Source organism: Panthera leo, chromosome E1, assembly GCF_018350215.1.
Source record: "Panthera leo isolate Ple1 chromosome E1, P.leo_Ple1_pat1.1, whole genome shotgun sequence".
Taxonomy (NCBI): Eukaryota; Metazoa; Chordata; class Mammalia; order Carnivora; family Felidae; genus Panthera; species Panthera leo.
In genome coordinates this window covers 15,704,303-15,727,391 of record NC_056692.1, presented here as the reverse complement: position 1 = coordinate 15,727,391, position 23,089 = coordinate 15,704,303, and the positions used below count along the sequence as shown (strand labels likewise).

General features: G+C 43.8%; 1 protein-coding gene across 4 annotated transcripts in view; it reads left to right on the top strand.

The window, feature by feature from the left end:
- The first annotated feature begins 248 nt into the window (after window positions 1-248).
- Window positions 249-23,089, top strand: part of VPS53 (VPS53 subunit of GARP complex) — a 135,946-nt gene continuing 113,105 nt past the window's right edge. For 3 of the 4 annotated variants that reach the window (XR_006196442.1, XR_006196441.1, XM_042915541.1), the window contains exons 1-4: window positions 249-463; window positions 2,238-2,318; window positions 12,113-12,162; window positions 13,829-13,895. Coding sequence is in view for 2 of the 4 variants with exons in the window: in XM_042915541.1 (XP_042771475.1) it covers window positions 377-463; window positions 2,238-2,318; window positions 12,113-12,162; window positions 13,829-13,895 (285 nt within the window). In the remaining 2 variants the exon portion in view is untranslated. Of the gene's footprint in view, window positions 464-2,237; window positions 2,319-12,112; window positions 12,163-13,551; window positions 13,724-13,828; window positions 13,896-23,089 lie in introns of those variants that run through there. The other variant, XM_042915542.1, reaches the window with a different exon arrangement.

Genomic DNA, 23,089 nt, shown 5'->3' with positions numbered 1-23,089 from the left:
AGGCGGCCAGGACCTCCCCAACACCGGGGCCTCCGTCGGGGGGGGCGCCCTCGGCGAGGTGAAGCGTGCCCCCACACCATCTTAAGGAGAGCTGAGGACAGGCAGGGGTTGCGGGACCACTGGACTGCCCGGGGAGACTCCGGGGACGTGACAGGAATGCCTCCTCCGCGGTCGCAGAGGTCAGTCCTCCACTATCCCAGAGTGCCCCGGATCCCGGAAGTGCCCTGCTTTCCGGAAGTGCCCGGCAGGCTGAAGGAAAGGAGGTTTGCCTGAGCGCTGCAAAGAGAGGGCTGTGGTTCTGGAGCGCGGGGGCGGGGGGCGGCTGGAGGTGCTACTCGGGGTTGAGGTGAGCGTCGGGAGGGAGCTGGGCGGAGGGATGATGGAGGAAGAGGAACTGGAGTTCGTGGAGGAGCTGGAAGCCGTGCTGCAGCTCACGCCTGATGTGCAGCTCGCCATCGAGCAGGTGAGCGTTCCGTGCCCTGACCGGGCGGGAGAGCGGAGGGTGGGGAAGTCTGGGGGCGGGACCCGATGTGGGATGGGGAGGAAGCAGTCTTTAGACGGAGAGGTGGGAGCTAGGCGCCGAAGGGAAAGGACAGGTTTGGGGGGAGGTGGTGATGGGAAGGGGTTGCTGAATCCAGGGGAGGGAGAGGACCCTTTCTAGGCCTTGATTGTCTTTAGAGGATGAGGCGTCCTGGTGAGTTTGGGCAAAGGAACCGCGCCTCCTGAAAGCATGAACCTGGAAGAAGGGAGTTCGTGGATACCAGCGTCAGATGTGGGGGATTATTTACCAGGCTGGTGTGCCGCTGCTCCCGCTTCTCCGTCTAGCCTCTTGTGAGGGACTAGGAATTGAGAAGGGGAACAACTTTAACACCTGCAGCGGGTCACAGAGCAGAGGGGACAAGGTTGAAAAAGGACCCTTTACCGTACTTAAATGGTTGAGAATTTCTGCTGTTGATTAATTTGGATTAGGTTGAAGAATATTCCCAGGAGGCCTTCCTTCCCTTCCGGAACTCTTTGGTTGACTAAATTCTCCTTTCAAGTTTACTGGGTTTTTAAGAGTAATTGTATTGGAAATTGTGACTTAGACTTCTGTGCAGGATTTTGCTTCTGATAAAGGGAGAGGATCTCCGTTAAAAGAATTGGTGTAGGGGATGAGATTTAAGAAAAGGAGGGTTGTGCCATATTTAATGACCACTGGGAAGTTTTTTGAAATAAACCATTACTACTACCATTGCTAATAGTTAATATTTTTTTGAGCATTAATACTGATTATAGGTCTGCCACTTATTTGTATTGTCCCATTTATAGATTTTTGGACGTGTGTTTTTCTACCAGTGGTTGGATTACCCCATACAAAGAACACTTGGCACATCCTAAGGATGCCAGACCACTGGGCAAAGGTTTTGTTGTTCAGGCCACAGCTCCCCACCAGCCTCCACCTGACAGAAAAAGACGTACATTTCATTTTCTCTTTGGACCTAATGGGCCCTAATAGAAGAAACAAACAACGCAGTCAGTTACGGTTTGGCAAGGATTTTAGAAGAGTGTATTTTTGCTGTTTCTTAAGAAGACTGAGTTCTAGCATAGGTTTATCTAATGAGCAGACATCAGAAAAGAATTGGCTTCCCAGAATGACTGTCTTGAGCTGGTGAAATCGGTACCCAGGGCATCACTCCACTGCTTTCATAATCTACCTTGTTACATGTTATTCAAGTTGTAGCTTTTGAAGGGAGTTATTTTTCAGAGGCAGTGTTCTTTCTTCTGCTAAAGAGATGGACAGTTCCTGAATGCAAGCTCCATTTCCTGACACTGTCTGAAGCATAAAAATTGCTTCAGTGCAAAGTGAATTCCAGTACTAAGCCATCACAGACATATGCATAAGTCTTTTACCAAGCCTTCCTTAATACAGTCATGTCATCAGCTGGTTTAATCTGATAGTGTACAAAGCCCATTTATTTTCCCTTGTCTGTGGAATTTTGTTGATATCTGTGGAACTTGCCACTGTTGCGCATTCTGTTAGTTGCACCAAGATGTTAAAATTACAGATGTTAGTGAAAATCAAAGATTTACTTTAACAGGTATTTTCCCAAGCAGTCGTTGGGTGTTAAGACTTTAAAATGAAAAAAGGTATGTTTCTTGCTTTCAAAGAATTTACCATCCAGTAGGAAGGAAAGAAAGAATACATTAAACAAGACAGAAAGATGACAGTTATTTTTTAATCCCCTGTCTTTATACAGGTGTTTCCAAGCCAGGATCCTCTAGATCGAGCAGATTTCAATGCCGTGGAGTATATCAATACCCTGTTCCCAACAGAGCAAGTGAGTATAGGGTTTCCTTCATTTCAGTGGCCTCTGGCTCATCCCCAGTGTTGTGATTGCTGTGTTATACTGCATGATCTAAGGAGACTTGATAAACAAATGAGAGTTAAATTCAAATCATTGTAACCGGTTGGGGTTTGGTGGGGGGTTAGCTTATACCAAATACTGTTGTGTGAGAGTGGAATTCTTCGTATTGTGAGCATATTATTAGAAATTGTAATGGGGCGCCTGGGTGGTTCAATCACTTAAGTGTCTGACTCTTGATCTCAACTCAGGTCTTGATCTCAGGGTCATGAGTTCAAGCCCTGTATTGGGCTCTGTGCTGGGCATGAAGCCTACTTAAAAACAAAAAAAAGAAGAAGAAGAAGAAAGAAATGCTATCTTTAGTCTGTAAGAGTCCCCTACATTTTCTGTGGTAAATTGGGAGGTAGAAAGGATTTTTAAAACTAATTGGGAAGAGTGGGAGTGAGGTGGGGAGGATAACCCTGGGGTCATAAAGCTACTCTCACTCCTATTTTGAGATGCGAATTTTCAGACTTTGTTTTTTATTTTGTTGTGTTGGGTGGCTTGCCTATACAGATGGGTTTTTCTTACACAGTTGTTTTTTGGGTGTTTAGGTGAGAAGTAGAGAATTAGAAGCATCAGAGTCGGGAGAAAGTCAGCTAGAGTTCTTTTTGGTAATTCATTTATGAATTCAGCAAACGTTCCGTGGGCACCTGACAGGTACCGGTCACCAAGCTAGGCGCTGGGGGCACAAAGAAGAATAACACCCAGTCCGTGCCCTTGAAGTGTACATGATCAAGGGTGGGGGGCTGGGGGAGAGACACTGATGAATGCTGTGGGGGAGGTATTGAATGGTTTAGTGAGGAACAAAGGAACGTTCTTCCTAAGAAAATCAAAACCTCAGAGAGGAGGCAGGCCTTCTGCCAAATCTTAAAGGAGTCATTCCTTCATTTAGTCACACACATTTATGAAATGTCTACTAAATGCCAGGCACTGTTTAGAAACTGGAGGGAAATGGTGTGGCAGGCAAGTTCCTAGTCTTGTGGAGTCTAGCGTGAGGAAGAAGACAATAAACAAACCATCAAATAAATATACAAGAAATTATCAAGTGTCGTGGATAGTATGGTAAACAGCAGGTGCAGCGGGGGTGGGGGGCTCCTTCAGATAAGTGGCCGGGGAAGGTCTGTGTGAGGTACTTCCCTTTAAACTAAGACTTGATACCTATGAAGGAGCCAGGCCTGTGGCCGTCTGGCGGAACACTACCCTAGGCAGAGTCAACTGATGGGCAAGTCTAGGATGACAGGGAGAGAAGTTCATTCTAAGCACGGGACAAAGGCTCAGAGATGAGAAACACAGAGTGTGCACAGGGAACAGAGCCTCCTGGGAGATAAGGCTGACGGGGTTGGCAGAGCAAGGGTCCTGAAGGGACCGTGTTCTCTAGGCTTGCAGGCTCCCCATGCCTCTCAGTGAAATATTTTCCACACAGCTCATTGTCACAGGGCCCAGTTTTAGGTTTGTACACACCCTCAAAATATTAGGTACATACTCTAGTAGCAGTCTTAAATAAATTAGGTTTTAGTAGTGTTTGTTACATAAATAATAAAAACAGAGGTTTTTGTCATGTGCTGTCAATAAATATACTATATCCAGCCCCCCCAAAATAGAGATTTTAATGTTTTCTTTTCACACTCTAATGGGCATTATTGCAAACCCCTTTGGGATGTCCACGCCCTGCGCTGGAGACAGTGACTCTAGGCAGTGGCTGTTCACTTACGGACTTTAGATAGCCTGGGGGGCTCAGTCATTTAAGCATCGACTCTTGATTTCAGCTCAGGTCATGGTCTCATGGTTTGTGAGATTGAGCCCCGTGTCGGGCTCTGTGCTGACAATGTGGAGCCTGCTTGGGATTCTCATTCTCTCTCTCTCTCTCTCTCTCTCTCTCTCTCTCTCTCTCTCTTTCTCTCTCTTTCTTTCTGTCTCTCTCTCTGCCGCTCCCCTGCACATACCTTCTCTTTCTCAAAAAAAAAAAAAAAAAAAAAAAGGACTCTTGACAGGGTAATGACTGGATCAGATTCACATTTAAAATATCCCATCTGGCAGCAGAGCAGAGGGTGAGCCAGGGGAGGCAGAACTGGAGGCAGGAAGACCAGTTGGCAGATCACCTACAGGGGACGATAAGAGCCCGAGTGAAGACTGGGATTCAGAGAGCAAGTCCACAGAGCCATCTAGGAGTCCGAAGTCACAGACTGGTTGAAAGGATGTGGAATCTAAAATTCCTTCCTTTACCCACCAAAACACACTTCCTCTGCCCAGTTTTCTAAGAAATCTGGGCCTAGCGGGTGAACAAGACAGATGGGGTCCTTACCAACCCAGAGCTTCTGGTCTACCTTAACAGGTAATAAATACACCATTAACAGATTATAAGCGAATTATTATGGCTCTACAGTAGCCTGTTGGTATAATTATGATTTGCTGCTTGCTCTCTAAAGACCCCTAAGTTCTGCTACAACTGTGATAATAGTTAACGTTTATTGAACACACAGACACCGTTCTAAACGTTTAATAGTGGTGTTATGAGAATAAGGAGCCACAGAGGGAGAAAGAGTGCTCAGCCTTGCCATGAAGGAAGCGCACCAAGTACTGTGGGAGCAGAGCACACGCCGCCTTACTTAGTCTCAGGGACCCAAAAAGACTTCCCTGAAGAAATGGCATTTCAGCTGCACGTTATACGCCAAATGAAGGATTTTTTTTTTTAATTAAAAAAAATTTTTTTCCATGTTTTATTTATTTCTGAAAGGGAGAGACAGCAGGAGCAGGAGCCTGAGACAGGCTGTCAGTCCAGAGCCCAACATGGGGCTTGAATCCATGAACCACGAGACCATGACCTGAGCCAAATTTGGACGCTTAACCGACTGAGCCACCCAGGCGCACCCAAATGAAGGATTTTGAACTTTGCTCTCTAGCCTGGCAGAAGGAGTGGGTCAACACCAGATACCTTTAAGCTAATTTGGGGATAAGGAGGAAGAGCAGGCTTTAGTGGTAAATAGAGTAGGAGTGGGGTGTAAGGGCAAGCTAAGTTTTGAACATTTGGGGGCCATTCTGGTGGAAGTGTGGATTTGGATATTTGAGTCTGGAGCTCATAATTCTCATAATTGTTAATATTTTTGGCATATATCCTTCCAAACTTTTTCTTTTATTTTTTTAATTAAAAATTTTTTTTTAATTTTTATTTTTTGAGAGACAGAACATGGGCACAAGTGGGGGAGGGGGCAGAGGGAGAGAGGGAGGGGGGAGAGAGAGAGGGAGGGGGGAGAGAGAGAGGGAGGAAGGGAGAGAGAGAGAGAGAGAGAGAGAGAGAGAGAATCTTAACCAGGCTCCACACTCCGTGCAGAGTCCAATGGGGTGCTCAATCCTGTGACCCTGGGATCATGACCTGATCTGAAATCAAGAGTCGGGTGCTCAGCCGACTGAGCCATCCAGACTCCCCCTTCTAAGCTTTTTCTAATGAACATATTTGGGGCGCCTGGGTGGCTCAGTCAGTTAAGCATCTGACTTCGGCTCAGGTCATGATCTCATGGTCCGTGAGTTCGAGTCCTGTGTCGGGCTCTGTGCTGACACCTGGGAGCTTGGAGCCTGCTTCAGATTGTGTCTCCCTCTCTCTCTGCTCCTCCCCCACTTGCCTTCTGTCTCTCTAAAAATAAATAAACATTAAAAAAAATTTCTAATGGACATATTCATTTTTTTAAATAAAGTTGGAGAAAATGGTGTGATTCTGTGTGATTGTCTTTTTTGAGATTTCACAGATAGCCTTTAGAGCTCATTGTTTAGTGTGAAAGAGGAATTCTAGGAATTAGTTGGAGGTAGAAATTTGGGAACAACTTGTATAAAGACAGCAGTTTTAGCTGTGAAAATACCATTTGCCCCACTGTATCAAGAATGCTGACTCATCAAAGCAAAAATAACTGTTAGATTTGGAAATTACATAGGAAACCACCAGGTTCTCACTTCTTCCTGATATGTTTTTATATGTATTTGATTTTAAACTACTGAAGGTAGCAACTAGACATTTGTCATTCCACAGATGTAGTTATATGTCTTGTCTAATCGTACCTCCATGTACACGATAACGTGTAGTGAAGTTTCTTAGCAATGTAAAAAAAATTTATGACACAAGGTTGCTTTTATTTCCCCGACCCCAGATTTACACTTAGCAGTTCATTTTCCAGCCCAGATTCCATGGTCTGTAATGACAACGTAATAGAAAATAGTGGCATGAATCATGTCTTTCGCCTGTTGCTAAATCTTGGGCAAAACCCATCTCTACACCTCATGGACCTGCAGCAAATACTTCTGAGTCGAGTTTAGAATATTTAGGGGCGCCTGGGTGGCTCAGTTAAGCGTCCATTTTCAGCTCAGGTCCTGATCTCACGGTTGGTGAGTTCAAGCCCCATGTCAGGCTCTGTGCTGACCTCTTGGAGCCTGGAGCCTGCTTTGAATTCTGTGTCTCCCTCTCTCTCTGTCCCTCCTCCATTCGTGCTCTGTCTCTGTCTCTGTCTCTGTCTCTCTCTCTCTCTCTCTCTCTCTCTCAAATAAACATGAAAAAAAAACTTTAAAAAATTTGAAGTAGATGTCAGTGTATCAAGAATGAGTTTAGGGTCACTCTAAGGAGGAGGATGTGTATGCGGTGTCTGTTGAGTAGGAGCGGCTTGCGTGTCAGTGGTTGCCTGGAGATATGTGCCTGGAGGCAGGACATCCCCAGGTAGTTCTAACTCACTAGGTCCATGTGGCAGGAGCTCAGCTTGCTGTATTTATAGGGCTCTTAGGGGTAGTTCTGAAGAGTAGCCAGGTTTGGTAACAAAGATCTGGAAAACTTTTCTAGTCTCCTAGTAGAAAACTGAAGATAATCATTTGCCATGTTTTCATTAAAGGTTTGATTAGGGGAATCTAGGTAAAATCTATAAAAATAAATATAAAACTGATACAATTAATAACTTTGACAGAAGAGTCACGTGGAGCTGTTTCTAAAGATTTTTTTCTAAAGAATTTTGAATGACCCCCCCCCCCCGCCAATGCTCTGGATCTGTGTTGTTTAGTGAAAACAGTAAGATGCCAAATTGTTTCTCATGCCAGTTTAATTTTCTTAAGCCACATATTTGCTTAGAAAGAACAGTAGAAAAATATACCAAAACGCTAATGGTGATTATTTTCTGATGGAGGTGCAGTGGGAAGTTCTGTGTTTTCTGTAATTAGCAAGAATTGCTATTAGAATCAGGAAATACTTTTCCATCATTAAAACATTTTTAAGTCATAAAACTGTACAACCACCTTATAACTAAACTAGATGGGTGATTCTCAAAGAGCAGATGTATCACCTCCACCCAGGGTCACCAATCTGGATTCCTTTGGGGCATTTCCCCAACACCAGGGGAGTCCCTCCACCCCGTGAGGATTACTAACCTAGCAAGGAGTGTGCCACATCCCTTGGATATGTGGGATGCCTAAAAGTTAGGTTGAGGATCTAACTTTAGAGGTAGCATGGTTAGGGGTGCCTGGGTGTCTCAACTGGTTAAGTGGCCGACTCTTGATTTCGGCTCAGGTCATGATCTCATGGTTTGTGGGTTCGAGCCCTGCATCAGGCTCTGCGCTGATAGGGCAGTGTTTGCCTAGGGTTGTCTCTCTTCCTCTCTCTCTCTCTCTCTCTCTCTCTCTCATTCTCTCACTTTCTCAAAAATAAATAAACATTAAAAAAAGAAAAAAAAAAAAGCATGGTAGAGTAAGAAAGAGCAGAAACCCAAGAGTCAAGATTGACCCCAACCAAGTCCAGCCGTGCTGAATGTTATATACACAGCCTTGGACAAAACATCCATCCTTTCAGAGCCTAATCTCCCGCCCCCCCCACCCCCCCCACCCCCCCCCACTGAATAGAAAATAGCATGCCTAGTGTGGTTGAGAAGATTAAGGGAAATCATTTCTGTAGAACATCTAGAAGAGTATTGTGTAATGAATCCACATTAAACGTTAGCACCCTTTCCCTGCTGGGAAACCAGCAGAAAATCTGGAAGATGAAAGGAACGTGGTCACCAATCGGTCTAGGTAGCATGTGGTCAAACATCATTTTATATTTTTAAACATTAAAAATTTTTTTTCAATGTAACTTATTGTCAAATTGGGTAACACAGTGTGTAAAGTGTGCTCTTGGTTCTTGGGGTAGATTGCTGTGGTTCATTGCTTACATACAACACCCAGTGCTCATCCCAACAAGTGCCCTTCTCAGTGCCCATCACCCATTTTCCCTTCTTCCCCCCACTACCCCCATCAACCCTCAGTTTGTTCTCTGTTTTTAAGAGTCTCTTGTGGTTTGCCTCCCTCCCTCTCTGTAACAATCCCCTCCCCCATGGACTTCTGTTAAGTTTCTCAAGATACGAGTGAAAACATGATATCTGTCTTTTCACTGAGCATAGTACCCTCCAGTTCCATCCACGTTGCTGCAGATGGCCAGATTTCATTCTTTCTCATTGCCAAGTATTATTCCATTGTATATATAAACCACATCTTTATCCATTCATCAGTTGATGGACATTTAGGCTCTTTCCATAATTTGGCTGTTGTTGAAAGTGCTGCTATAAACATTGGGATACATGTGCCCCTATGAATCAGCACTCTTGTATCCCTTGGATAAATTCCTAGTAGTGCTATTGCTGCGTCGTAGGGTAGTTCTATTTTTAATTTTTTGAGGAACCTCCATACTGTTTTCCAGAGCGGCTGCACCAGTTTGCATTCCCACCAGCAGTGTAAGAGGGTTCCCGTTTCTCCACATTTTCGCCAGCATCTGTAGTTTTCTGAGTTGTTAATTCTAGCCGCTCTGACCGGTGTGAGGTGGTATCTCAGTGTGGTTTTGATTTTTTTTTCCCTGATGATGAGTGATGTTGAGCATCTTTTCAAGCATGATAATTTTAGAACATTTCTTTCCGGTCTTTTAATAGTTGCATTTTAGTGTTTTCCTCTTACTAGCATGTTATCGTAAACGATCTTTGTTGTTTTGGAGCCTTCCTGCCCAGCATCTCCAGTAGTGTAAAAGTCCACCGCATCAATTTGGCTTGATTTATTTTAACTTTTCTACTGTGGCCATTTAGGCCATTCCCATGTTATTGCTCTTTTAAATGCAGTTGAACATCCGAAGGCATAAATATTTTGAATTACTCTTCCTAGAAAAATTGTGATGGCTTAAGCAAGACCTTCATGTTTAAGGAGTTAAATTTAAGCATTGGTTAGTGTATGTAGCACCCCAAATCAGTATTTACTGTTGTGGAATAACCTCCAAGTCATGTTGTTAAGTGAAAAAAGTACGATGCGGGACAATGTGCATTGTATAAAGAAAGGGACGTAAGTTATGGACATGCTTTAAATTTAAATACATAGACTGTTTCTAGGACAGTACAGAAGAAGCCAGCTCGGAGCCATTGCCTCTCAGGAGGAGAACTGGGGCGGACGGGCAGGGCAGGGAGAGAAGAAGCCTAGCTTTTCACTAATTTATCCTCTTGTACTGTTTGGCTTTTTGGTTACGTACATGTTTTACCAATTTCTTTTTTGTTTGTTTTTGTTTTACCGATTTCAAATAAACTATAATTTTTAAAATTTGGTATAGTTATCCATTGGTACAATGAATTTATGGCTACCTTTCACCCAGATTCTTCAGATGTTAACTTTTTTTTTAATTAAATTTTTAAAAATGTATTATTTATTTTTGAGAGAGAGAGAGACAGACAGAGTATGAGCAGGGGAGGAGAAGAGAGAGAGACACACAGAATCCAAAGCACGCCCCAGGCTCTGAGCTGTCAGCACAGAGCCCAACACAGGGCTCGAACCCACAAGCTGTGAGATCATGACCTGAGCCGAAGTCAGATGCTCAACCGACTGAGCCACCCAGGCACCCTAGATGTTAACATTTTTTAAATAGTTTTTTTACAATACTCCCCCCCCCCCCAATTTTTTTTTTTTTTTTTTTTTAAGGAAGAGGTTATGCCCAGTTTACACATGAAGAAGTATACACTCAGGCTAAACAGATTGCCCTCTGTACACAGAGCATGTTCGTAGTGGCAGCACTGTGCCCAATGTAGGTCCTCCAACAAACTCAGCTTCTGTGATTACACTGGTGGTTTATACCCAGTCCGGTTTTGGGGTAACTTGACAGCTTCCTTAATTAAAATAGTTACTAAAATAACTTCTGTTTTCTGACATTCATTTTCACCTTAGTCTGGATTTCTGAAAATTCTCAGTAACCAGTGGCTTTGTCAGAACAGTAAACAAAGATGTAAATGGCCTGGTCTGACATCTCACTTGTGAGCTGGTTCTTTTACCAGGCCTGCTCTTGGCAGGCTCCTGGCCTTCTCCTGCCACCAGAGGCTGCTGGTAATAATTAATAAGCACAGTTCCTGCATCACCCTTGCTTCCTTCTGAGGTAAAATAGCTGTTGAGGGGAAAGGAAAGAGGACTTAAAAAGTTGTTTTTTGAAAACTTGAGTTAAAATGGTGTTATAAAATTGTGCAATCTCTATTCCACTAGGGGGCACCATTTCCTTGCATTTTCTGCTGGCTAAGGTTGGAAATAGTCTACTTGTGTGTCATTGTCCTAAAACTCGAAATAACTGTATTATAATTACAATAGCAACGGGTAGCCAATATAGAGCAGTTAGAAAATACTTACAGGTAAAAAGAAGAAAAAATTAGAATCCCCTCTCAGATTGAAATTACTGCTACTGATTTCATAGATTACAGCTACCAGTATAGATTCCAAAGCTACCAGTGTTTTTCCTTCCAGATGTTTTTTTCTAATGGATCTACAAACTTCGAAAAAATAGATTTATTTATTTATCAGCGTATAACATGATGTAGAGGAGTACTCAAGTCTTAAGTGTACAATTTGATGAATTTTCACAAAATGAATACAGCCAGGTAACCGCCATTTAGAGAATAAGACATTCGTGCAGCGTCTTTAGATGGACCCCTCTTGCCTTCTCGCAGTAACTACCTTCTCCAAAGATAGCCGCCATCCTGGCTCCTGACATGAAAGAATAGCCTCACTCATCTTTGGACTATATAAAAGGAGTCATACGACATACGTCCTTGTGACTGGCTTTTTTGGTGCAACATTATGTTAGTAAGATTTATTCCTCTTGTTGTGGGTTGTAATCTTTCATTTTAGTTGGTGTATTTTGTTATATGAACTTGTCACAATCCTATATGCCAGGGGTCAGCAAACGTTCTGTAAAAGGCTGGATAGGAAATATTTTAGGCATTGTGGACCATTCTGTCTCTGTTGCAACTATTCACCTCTGCGTTTGTGGCTCAGAAGCAGCTGTGGATAATATGTAAATGAATGGGCATGACTGTGTTCCAATAAAACTTTATTTACTAAAAATAGATACCAGGCTGGAATTTGTAGTAGTTGCCAACAACTGCTATACTTTTTTTTTTTTAACTTTATTTATTTATTTTGCAAGAGAGTGCAAGTGGGGGAGAGGCAGAGAGAGAGGGAGAGAGAGAATCACAAGCAGGGGACACGAGACTCGATCCCACAAATGGCAAGATCATGACCTGAGCCGAAATCAAGAGTTGGATGCTCCATCCCAGTGAACCACCCACTCTTTTTTTTTTTTTTAAAGTTAAAATTGTATCACACTATGATTAATTTTTTTGAGCTGTCATAAATAGCCTCGATAGCTCATTATTTCCCTGTAAAGGAGAAATTCTAGAAAGTGAAGTAATAGCTGGCACTTTTCCTTCTTTTTGTAGTCTCTGGCAAACATTGATGAAGTCGTGAACAAAATTAGACTGAAAATAAGGTAAGTGACACCATATGATTATTAATAGTTGATGAAAAGTATGCTGTTGATTTTAATCATATTCTAGATCACACTTATCTGTTAGAACCCTGAAATCTCAAGTTTGCTGTTTATGACAACTTTAAAAAAAAATAATTCCTTAACTGGATTTCCATATGAACCTTGTGGCAAAGAATCGGATTTTTTTGGTCAGTCTTCAAATTATTTCTAAAAAGGGAAGGAAGCTTTAACAGGCTATTCAAAATGGTTGGTTACAAAAGGGGGTAAAAGCATTTTTTCTCTATTTTTATTGGTTTTATTTCCTTAGCAGATTGACCTTTTTTTGTACCTCCAAGTCTTAGATATGAGGATGGGTTTATATATGAATCCTTGGGCCATATACCAGCTATCAATATGGTCAGATGTGCTCATTGGCGTTTGTGGTGACCGAAGGTTAAATATTGGGATTAATCTGGGATGTGCTTGCCAGAGTTAGACGTCAGGAGTCCTTCCTGTCCAGTAGCCTGGTTCTGGTTTATCCATGTCTGGATTTCCAGCTGTGACACATGGCACATGACACGTGGTTGATGTCAGTACTTCAAATATCGTTTTTTGCATTTGTTTTGTTTGACTTTTTTTTTTAAACGTTTATTTATTTTTGAGACAGAGAGAGACAGAGCATGAACGGGGGAGGGCCAGAGAGAGAGGGAGACACAGAATCCGAAACAGGCTCCAGGCTCCGAGCTGTCAGCACAGAGCCCGACGCGGGGCTCGAACTCACGGACCGTGAGATCATGACCTGAGTTGAAGTCAGATGCTTAACCGACTGAGCCACCCAGGCGCCCCGTTTTGTTTGACTTTTGATGAAGAGAAGCCTCACTTTGAATCCAGGAGATGATTTCCTTTTTCCCTTACGACCTTTGGGCCTTTCAGTGAAGACCTTTGCCATGAGTGTGTTGTTCAGTCGGGTGCCTTAGGACGTGCAAAGACGCCTCTTGCTTCGGCTTTAGTGGGCTTGGGCTCTAACAGTTCTAGCAGAGACTACTGAGTTGGCCAGGATTTGCACAGGAAAAATGGTCCAGAAATCACTGCACAACAACATACCTTTGAAACATTCTCTGAACTGAAAGTGGAATTAAACGGGTATGAATGTCTCTGGTTGAGGTGCCACCAAATGGCCCGTGTTGGAACTGGAGTCCACAGATCCACCTCCTACACAGATGGCAGTCAGGGCCCAGAGGATGAAGCACCGATCCCATATAGCACCCCGGCTCCTTAGCCCTTTAAGGTTTCTAAGGATGTGCCTGGGGATTCTGTGGGGGGCAGTTTGAATTCTCTGACTTGTTCCCATAGAGTTTCGGCAACATCGCCATTCCTGGTTTTCTCCATTGAAAAATACTAAGTTATGTTGGTGCTTTCGGACAGCTCTGAATAATAAGCAAGAATAGGCTTCTTAAAAGGCAGAGACTACTCATCAGCCTATGCTGGGCTCGGCTTCTTACACTGCCATTGCTGCCTTAGCTGGGGGTCCGAGGCCTCAGTCTTCCATCATTCAAATTTGTGTGGTTCTCTGGATAAGGAGGTGCCCCCTGTGGGAGTTGATGGATAAGTTACCAGCTGTTTTTCTTTTGGTCACCCTAGAGTAGAGATTGTTTTAATGATTTGTATCCCTGAACTTTTTCACTAGGAGACTGGATGACAATATTCGAACTGTTGTAAGAGGTCAGACGAACGTGGGGCAGGATGGCAGGCAAGTAAGTAACTTATTCCTCCATATTAATCATATCCTCCTGATTTCTTCACCACCCAATGACCAAGTGACCAGAATGCTTGTGGAGAGCACTTTCTTTCTGATCTGTCCCCCATGCGGCAGGAAGTGTGCATGACTTGTGTCACTACTGTCAGAGGTGGGCTGCCTAAACCAGCAGTGAGCTCTCAGTCCGCGTCCCTTGAACCAGGAGCATATGGGAGCACAGCTCACCCGGGCCAGTGCCATGTAGGCTTAAGTGAGAAAACTGAAGTCTCCTGGTCTCTCTCCACAGTGTCAGACATGGATTCATGTCATAGTTGTATAGTTCTTTTTGGATCTAGCTAAGGAGGGCTGTTGGAAGGGAATGAAGGGGGAAAGGGGTGTGTGGGGAGGAGGCAAGCTTCCACGACTGAGGGGCCAGCTGTTAGCTATTAACCATTTTCCTTTTCATTTGGATTCTCTTCTGTTTAGGCATCTTATTTCAGAAATTGCTGTCATAACAGAGATGCTGAGCATGCCTTTTCTGGTCTTATGTGCAGTTTCTGCTGTTCCCTTTTCTTTTTTTTCTTTTTTTTAATTTTTTTTAATGTTTATTTATTTTTAAGAGAGAGAGTGAGACAGAGTGTGAGCAGGGGAGGGCCAGAGAGAGAGGGAGACACAGAATCCGAAGCAGGCTCCAGGCTCTGAGCTGTCAGCCCAGAGCCCGATGCAGGGCTCGAACTCACGGACTGCGAGATCGTGACCTGAGCCGAAGTCGGACGCTTAACCGACTGAGCCACCCAGGCGCCCCTGCTGTTCCCTTTTCAATACTAACTCCTTAGGTCAGTGTGTGCCTCTGTGATAGTTTCAGTTCTGTTATTTGTCCTCTTTGACATTTTTTAGTGCAGCTATTTTCTTAAAATATACATTATGCTACCCGAATTTTGGGCGGATGGGAGGTGTCATCCTACGTATAAATGTTCTGCTCTCTCTTATTCCTGCTTCCTCTGCTAGTAGCTTATAGGTATTATGTGTCTCTTTTACGTTTTTAGTTTTATCCATGTCTCGATTTCCCCTACGTTTTATGACTAACTTTGCTTCCTAGTAACCATCTTCCGTTGGCCCATTTGTAAGTATCTCCTTCCTTCCTTGTTGTCATCAGCAGCAGTATTTGTATATAGACCTGTTTCCTAAGACTGATCCGATTTCCTAGTCCCTGCATCGTTCTTAGCCCTTATTGCTTTGTTTTTGTCTATTTAGGTTTCTCCTATGAAGCATGGCTTCTTTGGCAGGTGAGGCCTGTGTACATGGGGCCCTTAGAGGTAATAGAGAGTAACAGTGTAGCCTGCGAATACTCCAGCCTCTTTCTGCCCTTTATCTTTCCTTCTATATGTCTGGCCTTGTCATCTATCTCTTCAGAAACCTCAGTGGCCTCTGTCTACCAGATTGAATCCAAGTTCCTCTATTTGGCATTCAAGGCCTCAATCTGCCTTTCCAGTTTTGTGTCCTGCCGAGATCCTTAGAAGGCTTAGTGCTCCGCAGGCACCGTGCTTTCTGAACCCGTGCGTTTTACTTTGTTTTGTCTGAAATGCTCCCTCTCCTCTTTTTCTTCCAGTAACTTCATTTCAAAATCTACCTAAGACCCAGCTCAAACACTGCTTCCTCCATGAAATTTTCTGTTTAGCTCATCTGGATATACAGGAATTAGAATTTTAGACCTAGAAGGGACTTGGAACTCATCTGGTCCACACTTCTCATGAGCAGATTCATCTCGATACCCCTTAGCTACACGTATATCCTTTCTGCCCACAGACTCCCAGGCCTGTGCGTGTACTCTCCTTTGACTTACTAGCGAACAAATCTTGCCCCCTCGACTAGTTTATAAGCTCCTTGAGGCAAGAACTAAATCCTCCCCATCCTTGTATTTCTCTCAACACATAGTTCACGTGCAGTAACATTTTATTCAACGGTATTGAACATTTGGTCTATGTGAGACTATTTTATTTATTGTAAATAAACAAAAGCCCTTTACCATGAAACATTTGATCAGCGTGTGTCCCTATAAAGTTGTTTACAGCTTGATTTGTGTGTGCCCAGTCTCGAATGACTACTCTTTGAAATAATGACACACCTTTCTAGTGTGATTTCAACCTGCACTTCGAACGGCTCACTGAAATACTTAACGAGAGCGTCAGGTGTTTAAAATTCCAAGAACGTGAACCTAACGTGAAGGACGCATCGAGACTTTTTGTTGGGTCATGCCATGTAGAGGTGTATCTTGCAGTTAGTTATTTATGATCTGACCTGCGGTCACAAACTAGCAGTAGTGACAGGTCGGGCCCCAAATTAGACCGCCCGCGGGAATGTCGGCCTTCGCCACCTTCACGTGTTCATAGGTGACAGGTTGATGCAGCAGGGCCAGGTCCGGTTTCAGAGAGCAAGACCACATTTTCAAGAATGTTTAGATAGCATTTCAATCTGTGGTGGAATTTTGTGTTCGTCTCCTTAGAATCCAGACAGAGAGGAAGCCCAGAAGAAATAATTGCTTTTCCTGTCATCCCCTCCATCTATCTTTTCCAACAGTTTGTAATGCAAGCTCGAATAGAGACTTTTTTTTTCCAGGGAGCTTTTGAGTCCCATTCTTGTCAGCCCCTATGGGTAAAGCCTTGCTATCCAGCCCTGGCTGGCTGGTGGTTTGCTGAAGAGAGACTCCATTTGCCTGGCACAGACTTGGGAGAATTATGGATGTTCCAAAATACTGAGTTTTATAGGTCGAGAGGCCCAAGATTCCCCTCTTCCCTGGAACAGAGTACAAGTTTGCTTTCAGAACTTGTTTCCTAAGCTTCTGAGGAACACTTGGGAGGAGAGCAATATTACGGGCAGAAGGAAATTTTCATTTTATAACTTTCACCTTGATTGTGTCCAACCAGAACCAGGGTGCTTTTTAATCTGTAAATGAGAGGGAATGTTTATTTCCCATTCGTGGTGTCTTGAAAGATTTGTTTTTAGCAAACATTTTTGAAAAGCAGTGTTTCTAACTATAAAATTATTTTTGGGGAGGCAGTGATTTAGAAACTGAAGACACAGGAAGGCACTTCCTGTAGTTTTTTGAGAATTCGGAACCAGCTGCCCGGTTAGCATTCTGCTACACATTTTGGAGAACTTTGGATCGTTGACCACCTCCTACGTGGCAGACGAACTGGTTTAGTCTGTGACCTCTTCTAACCAGACTGTGATGCTCATACAGAGTTAATACAGCACAGAATTCTCCCCATTTTCTTCTGCTGAAATCATCAGGCCAAAGCTTTAATTAAATGCCCACATGTTTCAAACTTTGTGGATAAGATGAGTCAATTCCACTAATACAGGATCTGATATGCTACGAGCGTTACGCAGCTTCCCAAGAATTAAAACAGACAGCTTGGCTGAGGGGGGAAAGAGGTGAATAGAGGAGTGGGTTAGAAAAAGAGAAAGCTGGCATGTGACATTTCGAGAGTGGCCAAACTTTGACCAGTTCCCAGTAAGTTCACTGAGAAGCACCGGGAGGGTTAGCCACTGGGCTTCTGTCTTCTTGAGTGGAGCTTGGCTACAGTGTTACTGTTGCATCAGAGCAAGACTAAGGTTCGGGAGGGGAAGAAATTGTTATTGCCATCTCCAGCTCAGCTCACCAACATTCGGTTTTTAAGAAGCTTCAAGTATCTGCAGTACAACCTTCCTCCCGGTTCAGGAATCCTTTCTATGGCGTCTCTGACATTTCAGTGTCCTTCTGCCTCTGCTTGGACACTCACGATGATGGACAACTCGCCCCTTTGTTGTTCCACAGGAGAGGTTCGGTCTTTTCCAGTATCCAACAGCTTTAATTGTAAGAAACTTCTTTCCTTCTTAGACTGAACTGAAATAGTAAAATAGACCTCATTGTAACTTCTCATTGCTGAGTTCTGCCAGCTGGACCGGTGTGTAATCCCTTTTCCTTATTATAGTTTCTGAAATTTTAAATGGATATTATGTTCCTTTCTTACTGTTCCTTTTTCTAGGCTAACCATTCTTAGTTTCTTCAGCTTTACGATCTGATCCTTTTACGATCTGATCCTTTTACGATCTGATCCTTTATCATCCTGGTTACCTTACAGTTTGTCAGCATCATTTTTTTTTTTTTTTTTTTTTTTTTTTTTTTTTGAGAGAGAGAGAGAGAATGAGAGAGAATGAATCCTGTCAGCATGGAGCCCCACATGAGACTCGAACTCACAAGCTGTGAGATCACGACCTGAGCTGAAGTCAGACGCTTAACCAACTGAGCCACCCAGGCACCCCTGTCAGCATCATTCTTAAAACATGGTTCCTGGCCAAGAGGACACATACTGTGTGGGCACACAGTGGGACAGTTTACCTCCTTGTTCTAAACTGGGGTTGTTAACAGGGGAACTGGGGGCTCAGGGACTGTCAACTTCCTGAAATTAACTATTCATTTTTGTATGGATAGACTTACTTCTGAAGAACAGATTCATTGATTTTTCAAAATTCTCTTAAGGAGTCTGTGACTCTTCAAAAGTTAAGGACCACTGGTTTAGACCCTGTTCTCCCATTCATTCATTACCTTGGATTTTGGGGTGAAATTTTGGGCCATGTCATGTTGTTGGCTTCTACGGAGTTGGCGGTTGTCTGAAATCCCCAGGTCAGGAGTTTCAGACAGATGCTCACAGCGCTAGAAAAGTAACCTAAATGGCTTCAGCAGGCCACTGTGCGTCCATGTGTATCCACCGGGCGAGTAAATGCCCTATCTAAAGGGGACAGCCACATCTCCGTTCTAACCAATTGTTGTCATGTCTGAATGCACACCTGGAGATGCCAGACCTATCAGGTTTTCAAGAGAAGCCGGAAATCCGGATTTTTGTGCGACTCTCCACATTTTTCAGTGTTGGCTTAGTGTTTTTCACAAATACTGCAAAGGCCAAACAAAACACATCTGTGCCAACAGTTCGCAACATCTGCCCCAGGGCTTTTTTCATATGAACTACTTTTCAACTTTCCTCTGTTTGTTTAAGAAATTCTTTTGAAATCAAGTGCTGAACTTTATGTTGTCCCCCCCATTTCATCTTGCTAGTTTTGCTTGATTACCCCAGCCAGTTGAGACCTTTTGGAATCTTGATGACTTCCCCTTTTTATCATTAGCACATTTGCCAGACAAATTCTATGTCTTGGCTCACGTTGTAGACGAAAAGGTTGAACAGGATGGGTTCATAGCCACGTGGCACGCTATTAGACACTTTCTCTTCTCTTCCTTATCCTCATTTTGGTACAAAGTGCCAGGCCCAGAAAACAAAGAATTTCTTCCTGTCCTTGGTATCTGTCCAGGGCCATGTTTCTTAAATTTTCCATGTCTCCATTTTCCTCAGATAATGGGGGGCTAATCATACTTGCCTTCTCTCTTTTCATGGAGACATCGTATAGATTTATTAACTAAATCAGTAAAGCATGTTGCCTTCCAAGGAGGAACTGTTCTTTGCTTTTCATCCTCAAAATTAGGCTATCGTCTAATTCAGGCGTTAGAACAAAAATAGCTGTGCTCCCCAAGACCCTGAACTAGGTAGATGGCGGGAGTTCATAGCATAACATTGATCTTCATTTTGTGGGATTATGAATTTGTATTTGTCAGCTCTCTAGGGAGATGGTTTGAATTTGTCCCCTCAATCACTTCAAATTTATCCTCTCTTATCCTCTCTGAGAGGAAAATGAAGCCCATTGATGGAAAAAAATAAATGGCATTAGTATTAAAGGGGCTATAAATAGTTTGAAAAGAAAGGGGAGGGGGGCACTGTCACTTGCTTCCTCCTGCTGAAGCATACTAAATCTAAAGCAATTGAGCTTTTTTTTCTTTTTTAAAATTTTTAATGTTTATTTATTTTTGGAGAGAGACAGAGCATGAGCAGGGGAGGGACAGAGAGAGAGGGAGACCCAGAATCAGAAGCAGGCTCCAGGCTCTGAGCTGTCAGCACAGAGTCGGACGCGAGGCTTGAAACCACAAACCCTAGATCATGACCTAAGCCGAAGTTGGACACTCAACTGACTGAGCCACCCAGGTGCCCGAGCAATTGAGCTTTTAAAGCATATGCTCAAATTTGTCCATTAGTGACCGAGAATGGTTAGGCATTTTTTGTTTTTGTTTTTTTTAGTTTTTTTTGGAATGACATTTTCAAAATGTCTACAGACAACACTAAACTTCAGAAATTGCTGAGACCTGAGAAGGACCTGGGAGTGCCGGAAGCCCTGTGACCACCCACTGGGGCAGTGGAGTCAGGTTGTGAGGGTTCTCGGGGCTTTGCGCCTCTCCGGCAGCCTTCCGTTGGCGAGTGGTGCCTCTGGTTTTGATCGAGGCTCTCCACCGTTCTCCAGGCAGCATTTCTTACATCTGGTGCAAAGGTTGGCTTGCCTTTATTTGACAAGTCGAATCTGAATAAGTGTTCAGTTTTGCCTACTTGTCAAGCACTGCTGACTGTAGTTGAGGCAAGGACTTGTAGTGACGGTTCAGTCTGATCACCATGCCTCAACCCTTTTATGGCACGTGAGCCTTACCAGCACTTCTCGGCAGAGTGATTTGTTTGCTGCATATTGGAACCCTGGCCACTTGCCTTCTATGATCTCTGATTTTAAGACAAGCTGTAAGGAAGTCAAATAGCTGTCCTCGCTCTCCTCTGTGGAGAGCGAAGAACTAAAAAAGGGCGCATTTTATTTGAATTCACTAAGGATTGGGGTAATTGGACATTGTCACTGATATAACATTGGATGGCATCCTGGTCAAATGAAAACACCTGAGCTTTGAATTTAAATTTTGGCTCTGCCCCTGGGTGTGACCTTGGACAAGTTTCTTAACTTCTCTGAGCGGAGGGTTCTTGTCTGTGGTATAGAGACAGTGATAACTGCTTCAGGGTGGCGGGGCTCTGTGGTGCTCAGCAAATGGCCGAGATGGTGCTGCTGCTGCTGCTGCTATGACGTAACCCCCGGAATATCCCAATTCCGTGCATCCAGGCACTTGTCAAGTTCCTGTGACTTTTCCATCACCTCCACTCCTTTTCATTCCTAAAGCCCTGCTTCAGAGCCACTTCAAAGGCTCTGCAAGCCTCCCTACTGTCCCTCGGTGAGCCATTGTCTGTGAATGAAAATTGCAGCACAGCTTACCTGTGGCCTAGAATACCTGCTGTTCCATCGGGGGTGGTGAAAGGCTCTGTTCTCTTGTCCTGGCCTTACGACCCGCATCAGACTTTTGCCAGGGCTGCCCCTCCCCCAGGGGTTTCAGGCTCTTGAGAGGTGTGTTCCAGCAGTGGTTCTCAGGGCCTCACGCCCTTCCTGCGGTGCCTTGCTCAGAGTCCACCGACTCTGCTCCAGGAGGAGGCTCTCTCTGGTTTCCCACTCTGCAGCTTTTCTCACGAGCACGCGGCCAAGATCTCCAGAAAGAGCCGCAGAGTGGGTGCGAACCGTTCTGTGCAGGCAGCTCCCAGAGGTTCTGTACTGTCGTGCTAGCCCTGCACTTGGCCGTCAGTCATTTGTTAGAAATTTTAGCGTATTCCTTCCTGTCTGCTTGAACAGCTCGGCCACATGTGAGATGGTCCTTGCTTGTCCTGAGCTCTCTGATGGATTCAAGGAAAGTTGTGATTTTTTTGGTTTGTGTATTTTTTTCTCACCGTTAATATAAGAGCAATGCTCTCTCTGGCTTTCTGCATCCCAGGCGAGAGCCTAGCTGACCAATGGCTTTCAAGGTGGCCTGGTATGATAAGTTCATTAATAAGGTTTTAGATTCTACATTGCAACTAATCTTTAAGAATCTACCGCTTTTTGAGTTTTGATGTACTTTCAAGGAGGATTATCAACAAGCCCAGGGAAAAGGTGTTAAAATATTTCTTTCTTTTCTTTTCAGTTTTTTTTTTTTTTGCCTTCTATTCAGATTTTATTTATTTATTTTTTATTTTTTTAAATTTACATCCAAATTAGTTAGTATATAGTGAAGCAATGATTTCAGTAGATTCCTTAATGCCCCTTCCCCATTTAGCCCATCCCCCCTCCCACAACCCCTCCAGCAACCCTCAGTTTGTTCTCCATATTTAAGAGTCTCTTATGCTTTGTCCCCCTCCCTATTTCTATATTATTTTTGTTTCCCTTCCCTTATGTTCATCTGTTTTGTCTCTTAGAGTCCTCATATGAGTGAAGTCATAAGATTTTTATCTTTCTCTGACTAATTTCACTTAGCATAATACCCTCCAATTCCATCCACATAGTTGCAAATGGCAAGATTTCATTCTTTTTGATTGTCGAGTAACAACTCCATTGTATATATATACCACTTTTTCTTTATCCATCCATCCATCGACGGACATTTGGGCTCTTTCCGTACTTTGCCTATTGTTGATAGCGCTGCTATAAACATGGGGGGGGGGCATGTGTCCCTTCGAAACAGCACACCTGTATCCCTTGGATAAATGCCTAGTAGTGCAATGGCTGGGTCATAGGGTAGTTCTATTTTTAGTTTTTTGAGGAACCTCCATACTGTTTTCCAGAGTGGCTGCACCAGCTTGCATTCCCATTTTTAAAATTTTTTTATTGTTTATTTATTTTTGAGAGAGAGTGTGTGAGCTGGGGAAGGGGCAGAGAGAGGGAGACACAGAATCTGAAGCAGGCTCCAGGCTCTGAGCTGTCAGCACAGAACCCGACATGGGGCTGGAGCTCGCAAGCCACAAGATCATGACCTGAGCCAAAGTCGGACGCTTAACCAACTGAGCCACCCAGGCACCCCACTTTTCTTTTTAAACAAATTTTTTAATGTTATTTATTGTTGAGGGAGACAGAGTGTAAGCGGGCAAGGGGCAGAGAGAAAGGGAGACACAGAATCCAAAAAAAATTCCAAGCTCTGAGCAGAGCCCAACTCGGGGCTCAAACCCACAAACTGCAAGATCATGACCTGACGCTTAACCAACTGAGCCACCCAGGTGCCCCAAAATATTTCTGTCTTCTCTAACTACTTATCTGTGTGAAGCCGCATTTTCATCATATTTTTCAACCACACAACATATCACAGCAGAGTCAATACAGAGGCCTACAATGAGAGTCCAGCTGGTCTCTCTTAAAGTAGATGCTGAAGATATTCACAAAGGCATAGAAATGGTGCCATTTTGGGGCGTCTGGGTGGCTTGGTCGGTTGGGCGGCCGACTTCGGCTCAGATCATGATCTCA